Consider the following 12,840-nt stretch of genomic DNA (forward strand, 5'->3'; position numbering starts at 1 on the left):
TTAACATTCCTTCCCTTTATTAATTCTAACCTTACTCCCTCCCTTTGATACTGCTAATCCTGCATAATGCATGGGCATAATGACTTTAAACCCCTCGCCAAACCTCCTACGCATTTCACAAGTAGTACTAATCGCATATCTGCATTTCCCATAAATATGCTAAATTCATCTTGATATGCAAATTATTTTGTCAAGACGCTCTTCGCCCCTCCATCCCAGCATAAATAGTCGCTCCAAGCCTGGAGCGTGCCATTCAGACTTGACGGACCTGTTCTCCACCTGAAGACGGCTGCTTGCGTTGTAGCCGAAACGTCGTGAGAATAATTTAATTGTTTTATTATGTTTTATTTTTATTATTTTATTATTTTCCTTCTACGTGACTTCACCGAAAGAACCAAGAAGATGAATCCCTGCAGTCACGAAAGCTTTAAATCGAAATTTAAGTGTAGGGTAGCAGTGGAGTAGAAGAAGAAGAAGTGTAGGGTAGCAGTGGAGTAGAAGAAGAAGTGTAGAGTAGCAGTGGAGTAGAAGAAGAAGTGTAGGGTAGCAGTGGAGTAGAAGAAAAAGTATAAAGTAGCAGTGGAGAAGTGTAGGGTAGCAGTGGAGTTGAAGAAGTGTAGAGTAGCAGTGGAGTGGAAGAAGAAGTATAGGGTAGCAGTAGAGACGGAGAAGCTGAACGAGAGTGACAGTCGGAGTGAGACGGAGAAGCCGAGAGAAAGCGACGGCTGGAGTGGGACGGGGAAGCAGAGAAGAGAGTCGGGAGAAACGGAGAGAGGGAGGAACGGAGTGAGCGAGGCCTGCGGAGCGCGGTGAGCGAGCGGAGAACGCGCTAAAGGATGGTGGCAAATTGTGCTGTGTTGGACAAAATAAAGTGACGACAAAAAAGGAAGAAGTTGTCCGCGTAAAGTTCAGCACTACAAATACATTTGATTACTTTATATTAAATTTAAATAAAAATATAAAAAGGTACAGTATTTTGTATTAATAATTTTTTCTGAATATTTTTGGATTGTGGAACGATTAATCTGAATTTCCATTATTTCTTATGGGGAAATTCGCTTTGATATAGAGTGCTTTGGATTACGAGCACGTTTCCGGAACTAATTATGCTCGCAATCCAAGGTTTCACTGTATATTAATCCTTTGGAGGTTGACAAGCTCCAGTTATGGATGCACGTTGAACTTATTTCGCACCGTACATAGCCAATCGTGCTAATTGGAGGTGGAGCTAACAGACTTATGTGCAGATGGAACTTGGTTTCCTATTGTGGAGAATCTTACTGTGGGTCAGAGTTCCTGTGCGTCAGGCACACAGGAAACGTCACAGCACTGCGCTGTGCCAGCAGCCAGTGCTGACACATCGTGGAGCAGCAGCAGAAGGAGAAGATGAGGCCTCGAACGCCGAACACTTGAGAAACGGACCGCAGCACACGCAGGCCTGCACCAAAACGTGGACCGCAGCAGACGTCGCACTCGCCGGCTCTATGTGAAAACAACCAGGGACATAGGTTCCTATGAGAATGCTGAAAACAGTAACAGCGTTTTCACGCTGCATAAACAAGAAGGCCTTGTGTAATATCATTGAGGACTCTTGGACGCCGGGGTTGAGGCACACGTTTTTATTCCGCAACAGTTGTCACAACCGCGGACATACAACACTGGAGGGGGTATCGGCCCCCTCACCCGGCTAGCTGGGAATACACTGCTAGCTATCTCTGACCTACCTCCTAGTCCTCCACTAACGGGCTAGGGGAGGCTGTCTGGCCCGACACTGGTAAGTCGGGCTACGGTACCCGCAGTCCCAGAGCACTAGCTCTGGTTCTCGGGACCACGCCGCTGGCTCAGTCCTGCACGGCCCTGACAAGGGCGGCGACCCAGGGGAGTCCAGGGCTCTAGCTAGACGATCTTCGGTCTTCACTGGTTTAGCTTTAACATTCTACCCCGAGCTCTCCGGCTCATCCCCTTTTATACCAAAACCTCCCGCTGAGGGGTGGGGCCAGCCCCCCCCAGGCTGCCCTGTGCGGACGTCGTTGAGAGCACCTCCCCGTGTACTCACGAAGCCCCGCCCACTGTGTTTGTTTCCCGTGTGATCCTATGTATACAGCCCCTCCGTAACACCCCTACATCACCCCCCCCTGTACAGCTCGCAGCCGTCCCGGCTGCAACAACCGACAATAAAAGTTTATTTACCCCTCGACCCCGCGTGTGCCTCCCAATTTTTTTTCAACAATAACGCGAACGAGAACAACAAGAACCAGAAAAGCAAGAAGGGAAAATAACCCGACGCACCCCACCCCAGAATAAATACGAAATCCGTAAAACCAACGTATATACAATTTGCAGGGAACCCCAGCACACACACAACACACAGTGAACACAACATACGTACAATCCAATGTGCCAGGAACCCACCACCGACGCCGCACACAGTGAACATAACATGTGAAAAATATATTTTTTTTCCTTTTTGTGCATCACAAGAGTCTGCGCATTCTTGCGCGCGTCCTTGCACACAGGGCAACCCCGGATGGCGGGCCGTCGGGTGGCAACTGTCCATTTCCAAGTGAGTCTCCTCTCGATGTCGCGAGACCCTCGGCATCCCCCGTAGGGGTTGTCGGGCGTGAGCCCGTCATTCCTGGTGCACCTGGGGGTGGGACAGCCGGCAACACGTCAGGCGAGAGCAGCGGAGACGGACCCTTTGAGTCGGTCGACCCCCCACATGTTTGGCCACGCGTGTGTGGAGTGTGACTTCGCACCGCAATGAAGGGTTTCAATCTGGAGGGGTGCACAAACCACCGGCGCTTCCCCCATTTGATGCGTACGCACTGAGGCTGCAAAACCTCAACCACCTCGACAGGGCCCCGCCACGGCCGCACCAGTTTAGAGGAGGTCGCGAGTGGTACCTGGGGACAGTGCAGCCATGCCTTGTCCCCCGGCTTCCACTGTAGCACGTGCGCGCGACCCAGTCTGAGCCGCTCATTAGCTTTCTGACGTAGGTCGGAATTTTGCATGGCAGCATCCCGTGCCTCTGTTAATTTCGCAAGATTAAATTTAACATGGTCGGCCAATTTAGTTTTACCCTGCGGCGCGGGGATCTGCAGCTGGGCACGAACAGGTGGGTCAGGTTCACGGCCATACATGAGGAAGAAGGGGGAAAATCCCGTTGCCGCATGGGGGGCCAATCTGTATGCTGCCAGGACCCCTTGAATTTGCAGGTCCCAATCGGTCTGTGAGTCCGAAACCTGCTGTGACAACATGGACATGATGGTTCGGTGCAGACGCTCGACCATCCAGTCAGTTTGCGGGTGATAGGGAGAGGTACGAATTTTTTTCGTGCCCAGGAGCTCACAGACTTGTTGGAGCAGTTTGCCGGAAAAATTTTTGCCCTGGTCGGTCAGCAGCCGCTCGGGAGCACCTTTGTCCAGGACGTATCCCTGGACAAAGGCCTCCACGATGGCTGCTGCCGACTGGTTGGCCAGGGGCCAGGCCATAGGCCAGCGCGTAAAGTACTCCACCCCGGTCAACAAATATCTATTGCCCCTGGGGGTGGCGGGGAATGGGCCCAGAATATCCAGCGCGACAAGTTCGTTGACTCTGGAGACTCTGATAGACTGCAAAGGCGGGTTAGACTCCCGTGCTGGTGGTTTCCGTTGCGCACACCGAGGGCATGACCCCAACAGATCTGCGACATCCCTTGTCATGCCCGGCCAAAAAAAATCAAGCTGGAGCAAGGCGAGGGTCTTTTGGGTCCCCAGGTGGAGGAGGCGCTCATGAGCGGCCCACACCACCTTACCCCGTAACCCAGAAGGGACCACCAGCCGGTGTCGATGGGATTTCCCGTCCCAATGCATCAGCAGACCTGTGACCATTTCCCATGCGTCGGCATCACCCCTCCCCCGCCCAGCATCCCCGACGCGACGACGCAACGCGAGGAGGGAGGTATCCTCCATCTGTAGGCGCCCCCATTCAGTGACAGGCAAGCCCAACAGGGAATCTGATCCCTGTTGTGCGATCGAATTCGTCATTGACGCTGCGTCGTCTGCGGCCGCCAAGACCGGAACAGATATTTCCCCCGGATGCCTGCAACGACCCGACCCCAGGAGGCATGCGCATTCGGGGGTGGTTGGCATGCGCGACAGAGCGTCCGCATTGGTGTGGCGGACGCCCTTACGGTACGTGGTTTCAAAATCAAAGTCCTGGAGAACCTCCAACCATCGAGACAATTGTCCCGATGGTTGTTGAACTCGCAGGGCGTACTGTAGTGCCGCATGATCTGTACGGACGGTGAACCGCTGACCGTACAGATATGGGCGGTACTGTTGGATGAAATAGACAATTGCCAACAGTTCCCGACGGGTGACACAATATCTTTGCTCCGCTGGAGACAACACCCGACTACCTGTACGCGACTACCCGTTCCACGCCGTCAACCACCTGGGAAAGCACGCCCCCAATACCTGTGTTGCTCGCATCGGTGTCGAGCACAAAGGGTTTAGAAAAATCGGGGTAAACCAAAGGAGGAGCTTTAACCAGAGCATCCCGAAGGGAGCGGAAAGCAGCCTCCTCCTCCTGTCCCCAATGAAAGCGGACCCCCTTTGACGTCAAAGCGTGTAGGGGCTTTGCAATTGTCGCAAAATCCGCGACAAAGCGTCGGTAATACGACGCGAATCCAATGAAACTCCTGACCTCCCCCACAGAGGTGGGAGTCGGCCAGGAGCTGACGCACTGCGTTTTGGCGGGATCGGTAGCAATACCCGAGCGTCCAACGATGTGTCCCAAATAACGCACAGATTCGCGTAACAGATGACATTTTTGAGGTTTAAATTTCAAATTAGCAGCCCGCATTTTGAGGAAAACCGCCCGCAACCTCTGGAGATGCTCGTCAAATGTTCTGCTAAAGACGATAACGTCATCCAAATAAATTAAGCACGAGTCCCATTGCAATCCAGCCAAAACCAATTCCATCAATCGCTGGAAAGTCGCCGGCGCCGAGTGGAGTCCCATCGGCAACCGGTTGAATTGGAAGAGACCATGCGGTGTACGGAATGCAGTTTTAGGCTTAGAATCATCGTCCAGAGGAAGCTGCCAGAATCCCGAAAGCAAATCCAATGTGGAGAAGAATCGCGCTCCCGCCAAAGCGTCCAGCGATTCGTCAATCCGTGGGAGCGGGTATGCGTCGGCAACAGAAATTTTGTTGAGGCGGCGAAAATCGACGCAAAACCGCAACGAGCCATCCTGTTTCTTAACCAGGACGATCGGCGCTCCCCACGGGCTGGTAGAGGGAGAAATGATGTCGGCGGCCAACATGTCATCAACAGCCGATTTGACATGGTCCTTTTCGGCGGGACTTAACCGAAAAGGATTTTGGCGAATTGGCGCGCTGTCACCTGTATAAATATGGTGACGCAGCAGATGGGTACAGCCCAAATCGAATTTGTTCTGAATGAAAACGTCGCAAAATTCACGCAGCAGTGTCTTAAGCTTTTGACGCTCTAAATCTGACAGGTCCGTCGATCCTGCACAAAGCGCCTCGAGCCACCCTTCATCGGTGTCCGAATGTGGATGCGGCAGAGGGACAGTGCCTACGTGATTCGCGACAGGTTTCTCACAGGGCACCGGCGTTGCGTGAGCAAGCACGGTCCCTTGAGGAACCACCACTGTCTGCGACCCCACATTGAGGACCGCGATGAAAGGGTCCCCGTCCCCTTTTACGATGGTCTGGGCCGGAATCAAATGAGGTCCGCTAACCCCGGCCCTAGATGGCCCCAGCAGAATTCCCTGGTCCCCAAAGCCTTTAGCGAAGGGCCGACGAAGTTTGAGAGGCACCAACATTTGTGCCCCCGGCGGTACGCGAACCGTTTTAACGACGAACGCCGGTACCGTCGCGAACGCCGTCCGAGCCGCAGTAGGGGACGGCAGAAACGCCATGCGTCGTCCCGACTGGAGCTCAATGCAGCCCTGGTCTATTAAAATACGAATCGGCATTTTGCCCAAGAAGTCCGTCCCCAGCAGGCACGGAACCGCCAGCGAGGAGGAAACAAAAATCGGGCCCGACAATTTGATATCACCGATACAAATTTGTGCTCGAATCTGTCCAATGATGCCAAGTGAGCCCCCGTTAGCAGCATAGAATGGGACGTTAACCGGCAGTAAAGGACGGCTCTGGACAGGGAGAATATTGTAAATTAGTTCCGAAATGATGGTCGCCGATACTCCTGTATCGACCAGGATGCGCACCTCAACCCCGTCAATGTGCCCCACCACGGCTGACGACCCCAACGATGCAGCCACAACGCGATGGGCCAACACGGACCACTGCCTGGGTTCGATCTGAGTCCCCATAGTGGTGCGTGTTGGCGCGATGGTGCGCAATGTCGGCCCCCCGTTCGTTGCGGTGTGCGAGTGTGTGACGGGTGTGTGCGTGGGCCAAACATGAGGGGTGCCGCGACTCGCCGGGTTATGTTGATGGAGCTTGGGAGGAGGGCCGGCGTCCTGTCGAGGCGTCGTCCCGCGCTGCCGAGGAGAGCGGCACCCCGAGGCGACATGGCCCCGGATGCCGCAGTTGTAACAGCGCGGGAGCGCAGGTGGCGATGACGGATGGTCGGAGCGGCTCGCTCCATCCCGGCCCGCCCGTACTCCCACCCTCTGCTGCAGTCGATGGTCGATGGCGCAAACTTCCTCCGCCGGGAGGGTGGCTGCAGCCACCGTACGCCCGGCCGCTGCCCTGCTGGCCTTCCGTCGCTGCGACAGCAGGTTGGCGTGGAGGAGCCGCGCAGCCTGGAGGGAACCCATTTCTGTGTCCTCCTGTGCAACAACGGTGATGTCCAGGTCGTCCGCCAGCAGGAGGATCTTTTCCGTTACCATCGCGTCCACGCCTTCGTCGTCCATTCGTGGGAAGGCCGTCTTCGCCAGCGCCAGAAGACTCATACGGTACGCCAGGGGCGACTCCTTTGCACCCCGCTGGTGATCATAAAAGAACTGCCTGCATTCCGACGATGGTCCGTAGACCCCAGCCAGCAACTGCAGCGCCATCTGTAGCGTGGAGCGTTTGTCCTTCGGCGCCGATATAAGAGCGGCGAGGGCGTCGCTGTCGAGGAGCGCCGGCAGCGCGCAGAGGGCCTCGGCATCCGACCACTGCGCCATTTCCTGGTGCGCGAGGAAGCGCCGCTGGAAGCCGCCCCAGTCGCCCTCCTCGCCCACAAACTCTTTGAGTGGAGGTAGGCGTTGGTGCAGCACAGCGGCCGCCATGGAAGCTCGCCCTCCACTGTCCCCGTTACTCGGCTGGGCTTCGGCGCGAACGACGGATGGCATCGCCGGTCACACCAGTGGTGACGCTCTGTCCGCTGGTGATGACGCGGCAGCACCTGTGAGGCCGATGTCGGACCCGAGGTTCAGGCCGGCCACGCCCTCAGCAGCTGCTGCGGCGATGGCGGGAGATTCAAAGTTGTGCTCCGTTGAAATGGCGGGAAGGCGTACCGGTCGTCGGCTGTCCTCGCCCCGTGGCGGTCCACCAGCCCCCAGCCGTGTGATGTGTTCGAGCGTGGCGGCAGCAGCGTACAGCAGCTCCGCCAGTCTGGCGTGAGCCAGCCTCAGTCCGTCTGTTGACGGCTCCCCTTCATCCCGATGCTGCGGTAAGGATGCGTCCGGGCCCGGCTGCTCGATGCCTTCTTCAGCCGTCCCGGGCTCCACAATTTCAGCGGTGTCCTCCGCCTCCGGTACCCCGGCTCGAGCTGTCCGGCGCGTGTCCATGTTCGTGGTCGTTCACTTCTGTCACCAGATGTAATATCGTTGAGGACTCTTGGACGCCGGGGTTGAGGCACACGTATTTATTCCGCAACAGTTGTCACAACCGCGGACATACAACACTGGAGGGGGTATCGGCCCCCTCACCCGGCTAGCTGGGAATACACTGCTAGCTATCTCTGACCTACCTCCTAGTCCTCCACTAACGGGCTAGGGGAGGCTGTCTGGCCCGACACTGGTAAGTCGGGCTACGGTACCCGGAATCCCAGAGCACTAGCTCTGGTTCTCGGGACCACGCCGCTGGCTCAGTCCTGCGCGGCCCTGACAAGGGCGGCGACCCAGGGGAGTCCAGGGCTCTAGCTAGACGATCTTCGGTCTTCACTGGTTTAGCTTTAACATTCTACCCCGAGCTCTCCGGCTCATCCCCTTTTATACCAAAACCTCCCGCTGAGGGGTGGGGCCAGCCCCCCCCAGGCTGCCCTGTGCGGACGTCGTTGAGAGCACCTCCCCGTGCACTCACGAAGCCCCGCCCACTGTGTTTGTTTCCCGTGTGATCCTATGTATACAGCCCCTCCGTAACACCCCTACACTTGTAAACAGGGAAAATCTGAATTCAGAGAAAATCATCAGCTCATGCTTCCACCTGAAATACAATTATTTTTTAAAAATAATTTTAATTAACATCTGTCTCTGATGTGTATCCCCATTGTACTATCGGTGTCACGTTATGAGTTATATATGGATGATCTCTCGGACGGATGGAAAAAGAGCCCTCTGTGTTGGAGAACGGCCCGTGGAAGCGGATACCACAGAACTACCTCTGAGATCACTTCATGTGTCACGATCGTCCACACACACGAGCACTTTATGATCAGCTATGCATAGGAGAGTAATGGTCGTTGTGTAACGACTCTGACGACGAAGTAAGAAGAGCCACATTATTGGGACACAGCCACAATACAGGACCCTAGGCTTCGATCTTGTGCTCTGCCCTTTTATATCGTTCCAGTCCCCTTTCTGGAATGTTCCCTCACTGTATTTCCCTTAGCCAATCCCTCTCCTTCCCCTCTAACGGATCTGGGTTCCACTTTGTTTGCCGCCTCCTTTAAACCCTTTTCTCCAATCGCTTTAAAAGCCTTCCTCCCGACCAATCCCTGTGGATGCCTCTTTCGGCCAATGAGAGACCTTGGTTGATTTTCGAATAACCGTTAGACTGCACATTGGCTTGGAGTCATTTTTTGGTCATTACAGTTGCATGACAGTAAGACCTATATTTAATTATTTCGAGCTGGAATTTAACCAAATAAAGTTCTGAACTATATCTAATGCGTTTTTACATGCTTTCTTTTAACTCACTATGTTGTTGTCGTTGTTGTATCCTCAAATCTTGTAACTCAATTTTAACCCACTTCCCAATGTGGTATCGACTGCAAACTTGGTATACTTATGTGATACTTATGACAACACTATATTCTATCATAAAAAATAAAATAACTATATTTTTTTACATTATTTTTTATATGTTATGTTTCGACTTGGGTATAATTGTCCACGGTCAACTGACGTTGGCTGTAATTGACCACGGTCCCTTACGTTATGGTAAGATTCGGGGCCACTTCCTGGAGTCGTGGAGTTCTGTCATTACTAGTACATTTCATAAAAGCGTGTTTAAAAAAGTTTTTAAAAATATTACTTATTTTGTGTGCAGTCAGTAACCAGGCTGAAACGAACAACTCATTGAATTCGAGAACCCGGTTTAATTACATGCAGCGGCTGCCTGTATGTATGAACTTCTTTTGGACCATACGTAGCCAACCGTGCTATATGGAGGTGCCAGGGTGGATTTGTACCCAGGATCTCTGCTATGTAAATCCATCGCTTTGACATCTGAGCCTCCCGTCCCATCTCAACATCATATTACAGTGAGGGAAAAAGTATTTTATCCCTTGCTGATTTTGTACGTTTGCCCACTGACAAAGAAATTATCAGTCTATCATTTTAATGGTAGGTTTATTTGAACAGTGAGAGACAGAATAACAACAACAAAATCCAGAAAAACGCATGTCAAAAATGTTATAAATTGATTTGCATTTTAATGAGGGAAATAAATACTTGACCCCTCTGCAAAACATGACTTAGTACTTGGTGGCAAACCCTTGTTGGCAATCACAGAGGTCAGACGTTTCTTGTAGTTGGCCACCAGGTTTGCACACATCTCAGGAGAGATTTTGTCCCACTCCTCTTTGCAGATCTTCTCCAAGTCATTAAGGTTTCAAGGCTGCCGTTTGGCAACTCGAACCTTCAGCTCCCTCCACATATTTTCTATGGGATTAAGATCTGGAAACTGGCTAGGCCACTCCAAGACCTTAATGTGCTTCTTCTTGAGCCACTCCTTTGTTGCCTTGGCCGTGTGTTTTGGGTCATTGTCATGCTGGAATGCCCATCCACGACCCATTTTCAATGCCCTGGCTGAGGGAAGGAGGTTCTCACCCAAGATTTGACGGTACATGGCCCCGTCCATCGTCCCTTTGATGCGGTGAAGTTTTCCTGTCCCTCTAGCAGAAAAACACCCCCAAAGCATAATGTTTCCACCTCCATGTTTGACGGTGGGGATGGTGTTCTTGGGGTCATAGGCAGCATTCCTCCTCCAAACACGGCGAGTTGAGTTGATGCCAAAGAGCTTCATTTTGGTCTCATCTGACCACAACACTTTCACCCAGTTGTCCTCCAAATCATTCAGATGTTCATTGGCAATCTTCAGACGGGCATGTATATGTGCTTTCTTGAGCAGGGGGACCTTGCGGGCGCTGCAGGATTTCAGTCCTTCACGGCGTAGTGTGTTACCAACTGTTTTCTTGGTGACTATGGTCTCAGCTGCCTTGAGATCATTGACAAGATCATCCCGTGTAGTTCTGGGCTGATTCCTCACCGTTCTCATGATCATTGCAACTCCACGAGGTGAGATCTTGCATGGAGCTCCAGGCCGAGGGAGATTGACAGTTCTTTTGTGTTTCTTCTATTTGCGAATAATCGCACCAACTGTTGTCACCTTCTCACCAAGCTGCTTGGCGATGGTCTTGTAGCCCATTCCAGCCTTGTGTAGGTCTACAATCTTGTCCCTGACATCCTTGGAGAGCTCTTTGGTCTTGGCCATGGTGGAGAGTTTGGAATCTGATTGATTGATTGCTTCTGTGAACAGGTGTCTTTTATACAGGTAACAAGCTGAGATTAGGAGTCCTCCCTTTAAGAGTGTGCTTTTAATCTCAGCTCGTTACCTGTATAAAAGACACCTGGGAGCCAGAAATCGTTCTGATTGAGAGGGGGTCAAATACTTATTTCCCTCATTAAAATGCAAATCAATTTATAACATTTTTGACATGCGTTTTTCTGGATTTTGTTGTTGTCATTCTGTCTCTCACTGTTCAAATAAACCTACCATTAAAATTATAGACTGATCATTTCTTTGTCAGTGGGCAAACATACAAAATCACAGGGGATCAAATACTTTTTTCCCTCACTGTATGTGCCAATTAGACAGGGGAGGGGTAGGTAGTGGGAGGGGTAGGTAGTGCGCGGATGGCTGCGGCGTGGGTGGGGGAGCCCGTGCGTCAGGGGGTGGACGTGGGTGATGGCAGCTCGGGAAGGGCGTGAGGAGGGTGGGAGGCTGTGGGTGGGAGGGAGCCACCTTAGAGAGGGGATGCTGGGGAGGTCCGTTGTTATATAAACAATTCGACCAAACAAGGGCCATGGAACCTTTATATATCTATGGGCTAATACAAAGGATAAGAGTTCTGTACTAAACACATACTTTTATCCGTGGTAACTTGGATGAATGCTCATGGATACAATACATTAACCACAGAAACAGGATGAAAGCTCCGTTTATCTGTGAGTTTGCTTATCCAAGACACAACCCACCCCCCATATAATTGAAAACAACAATTGTGTTGCACTGAAGATCTGGCAGCATGAAATTTGGGTCAGTCAGGGAAGAGCTGCAGTTGGCGACGAAAACATTCACCTGCGTTGAGCGAGTGCTGCAGCCTGCGGCAGGGTGTCAACATGGACCCTCTGCATGCAAGACACTGCAGTGGCTGCCAGGTCAGCCAGACGCTGGGGTATTATTCCATCTGCCAGGCCTTCTTTGGACAAACCGGCAAACAAGAAGGTGTTGTTTGCTTGTAACTCGCGCAAATGGAGCGAGAGGAAGCTGGCTGGGAGCTCTGTCAAGTGATTCCCTTCCATGTTTAGGCACTCAAGAAACCTGGCCCACATTCAACAAGAACCAGGAGGTTAGGGTAACGTTTCAATTCCATTCCCATTCTGAAACTTTGTAGAGAAAAGAACGAATTTATAGTTACAAAATATTCACCACATTAATCTGCATCACGCCTTGTATGTGTAATAACAGCTATAGTGGGTTCACGTGGGGGATTGGCTTGCCGGTCCTGCTTGTAGCCAATAAGGGTCGAGATAGGGAGCGTGGGGCCGGCGTGATCACGGCATGTCATCAGGGGTGATTGGCCCAGCCATTGGGGCCCCAGCTAATGGGGATCCGGATAAGAGGCGTGGTCCCGGGAGTGACAGGGAACCATCGAGAACGGTCGAGATTGCCCATGGAGGATTGGCTGGGGGGACCACGTGACGAAGGGATTAAGAGGGAGGAGAGAGGGATGATCGAGAGGAGACGGGGAACTGAACGGGGTGAGAGCCACGCGCGAACGGGGCTCCGGGTGCCACGTGCGCGGTGGGAGTTGTGGGAGTCTGCCGCTCTCCGTTGTCTGCCAGCAACGGAGCGTGTGGGAACAAGTGTACCGTGAAGTGAAGATAAAGAAGACCGATTCCGAATCCGTCTCCGGAGAATTATTACATTGGTGTCAGAAGTACTTCTGCGACTGTTTGGACGATCGTCAAGATGTCCAAGCACCCCAGAAAAAAGAACCTACCTGTGCCTCTATCGGAGGAGGAGGTCGAGACGGATGAAGATGAGCTGTTGGGAGCTACAGCCCCTATGCCGCCTGCTGAAAATGTACTTCTCGACGTCTCTCAGCGTCGACCGACGGAAGATGCGACCGCTGCAGGAACAAAAGGCGAGTG

At 52.6% G+C, this 12,840-nt stretch overlaps 1 protein-coding gene across 1 annotated transcript in view; it reads right to left on the bottom strand.

Moving 5' to 3' along the window:
• Positions 1-338: 338 nt before the first annotated feature.
• The window catches only part of LRRC63 (leucine rich repeat containing 63), a 33,846-nt gene continuing 21,344 nt past the window's right edge, over positions 339-12,840 (bottom strand). Inside the window, exons 4-5 of the mRNA XM_078603696.1 lie at positions 11,765-12,007; positions 339-1,482 (exon numbers count right to left, since the gene is read on the bottom strand). Of these exons, the coding sequence (XP_078459822.1) occupies positions 1,278-1,482; positions 11,765-12,007 (448 nt within the window). The 3' untranslated portion in view covers positions 339-1,277. The remainder of the gene's footprint in view (positions 1,483-11,764; positions 12,008-12,840) is intronic.

Source organism: Lampetra planeri, chromosome 21, assembly GCF_965212315.1.
Source record: "Lampetra planeri chromosome 21, kcLamPlan1.2.h2, whole genome shotgun sequence".
NCBI classification, from domain to species: domain Eukaryota; kingdom Metazoa; phylum Chordata; class Hyperoartia; order Petromyzontiformes; family Petromyzontidae; genus Lampetra; species Lampetra planeri.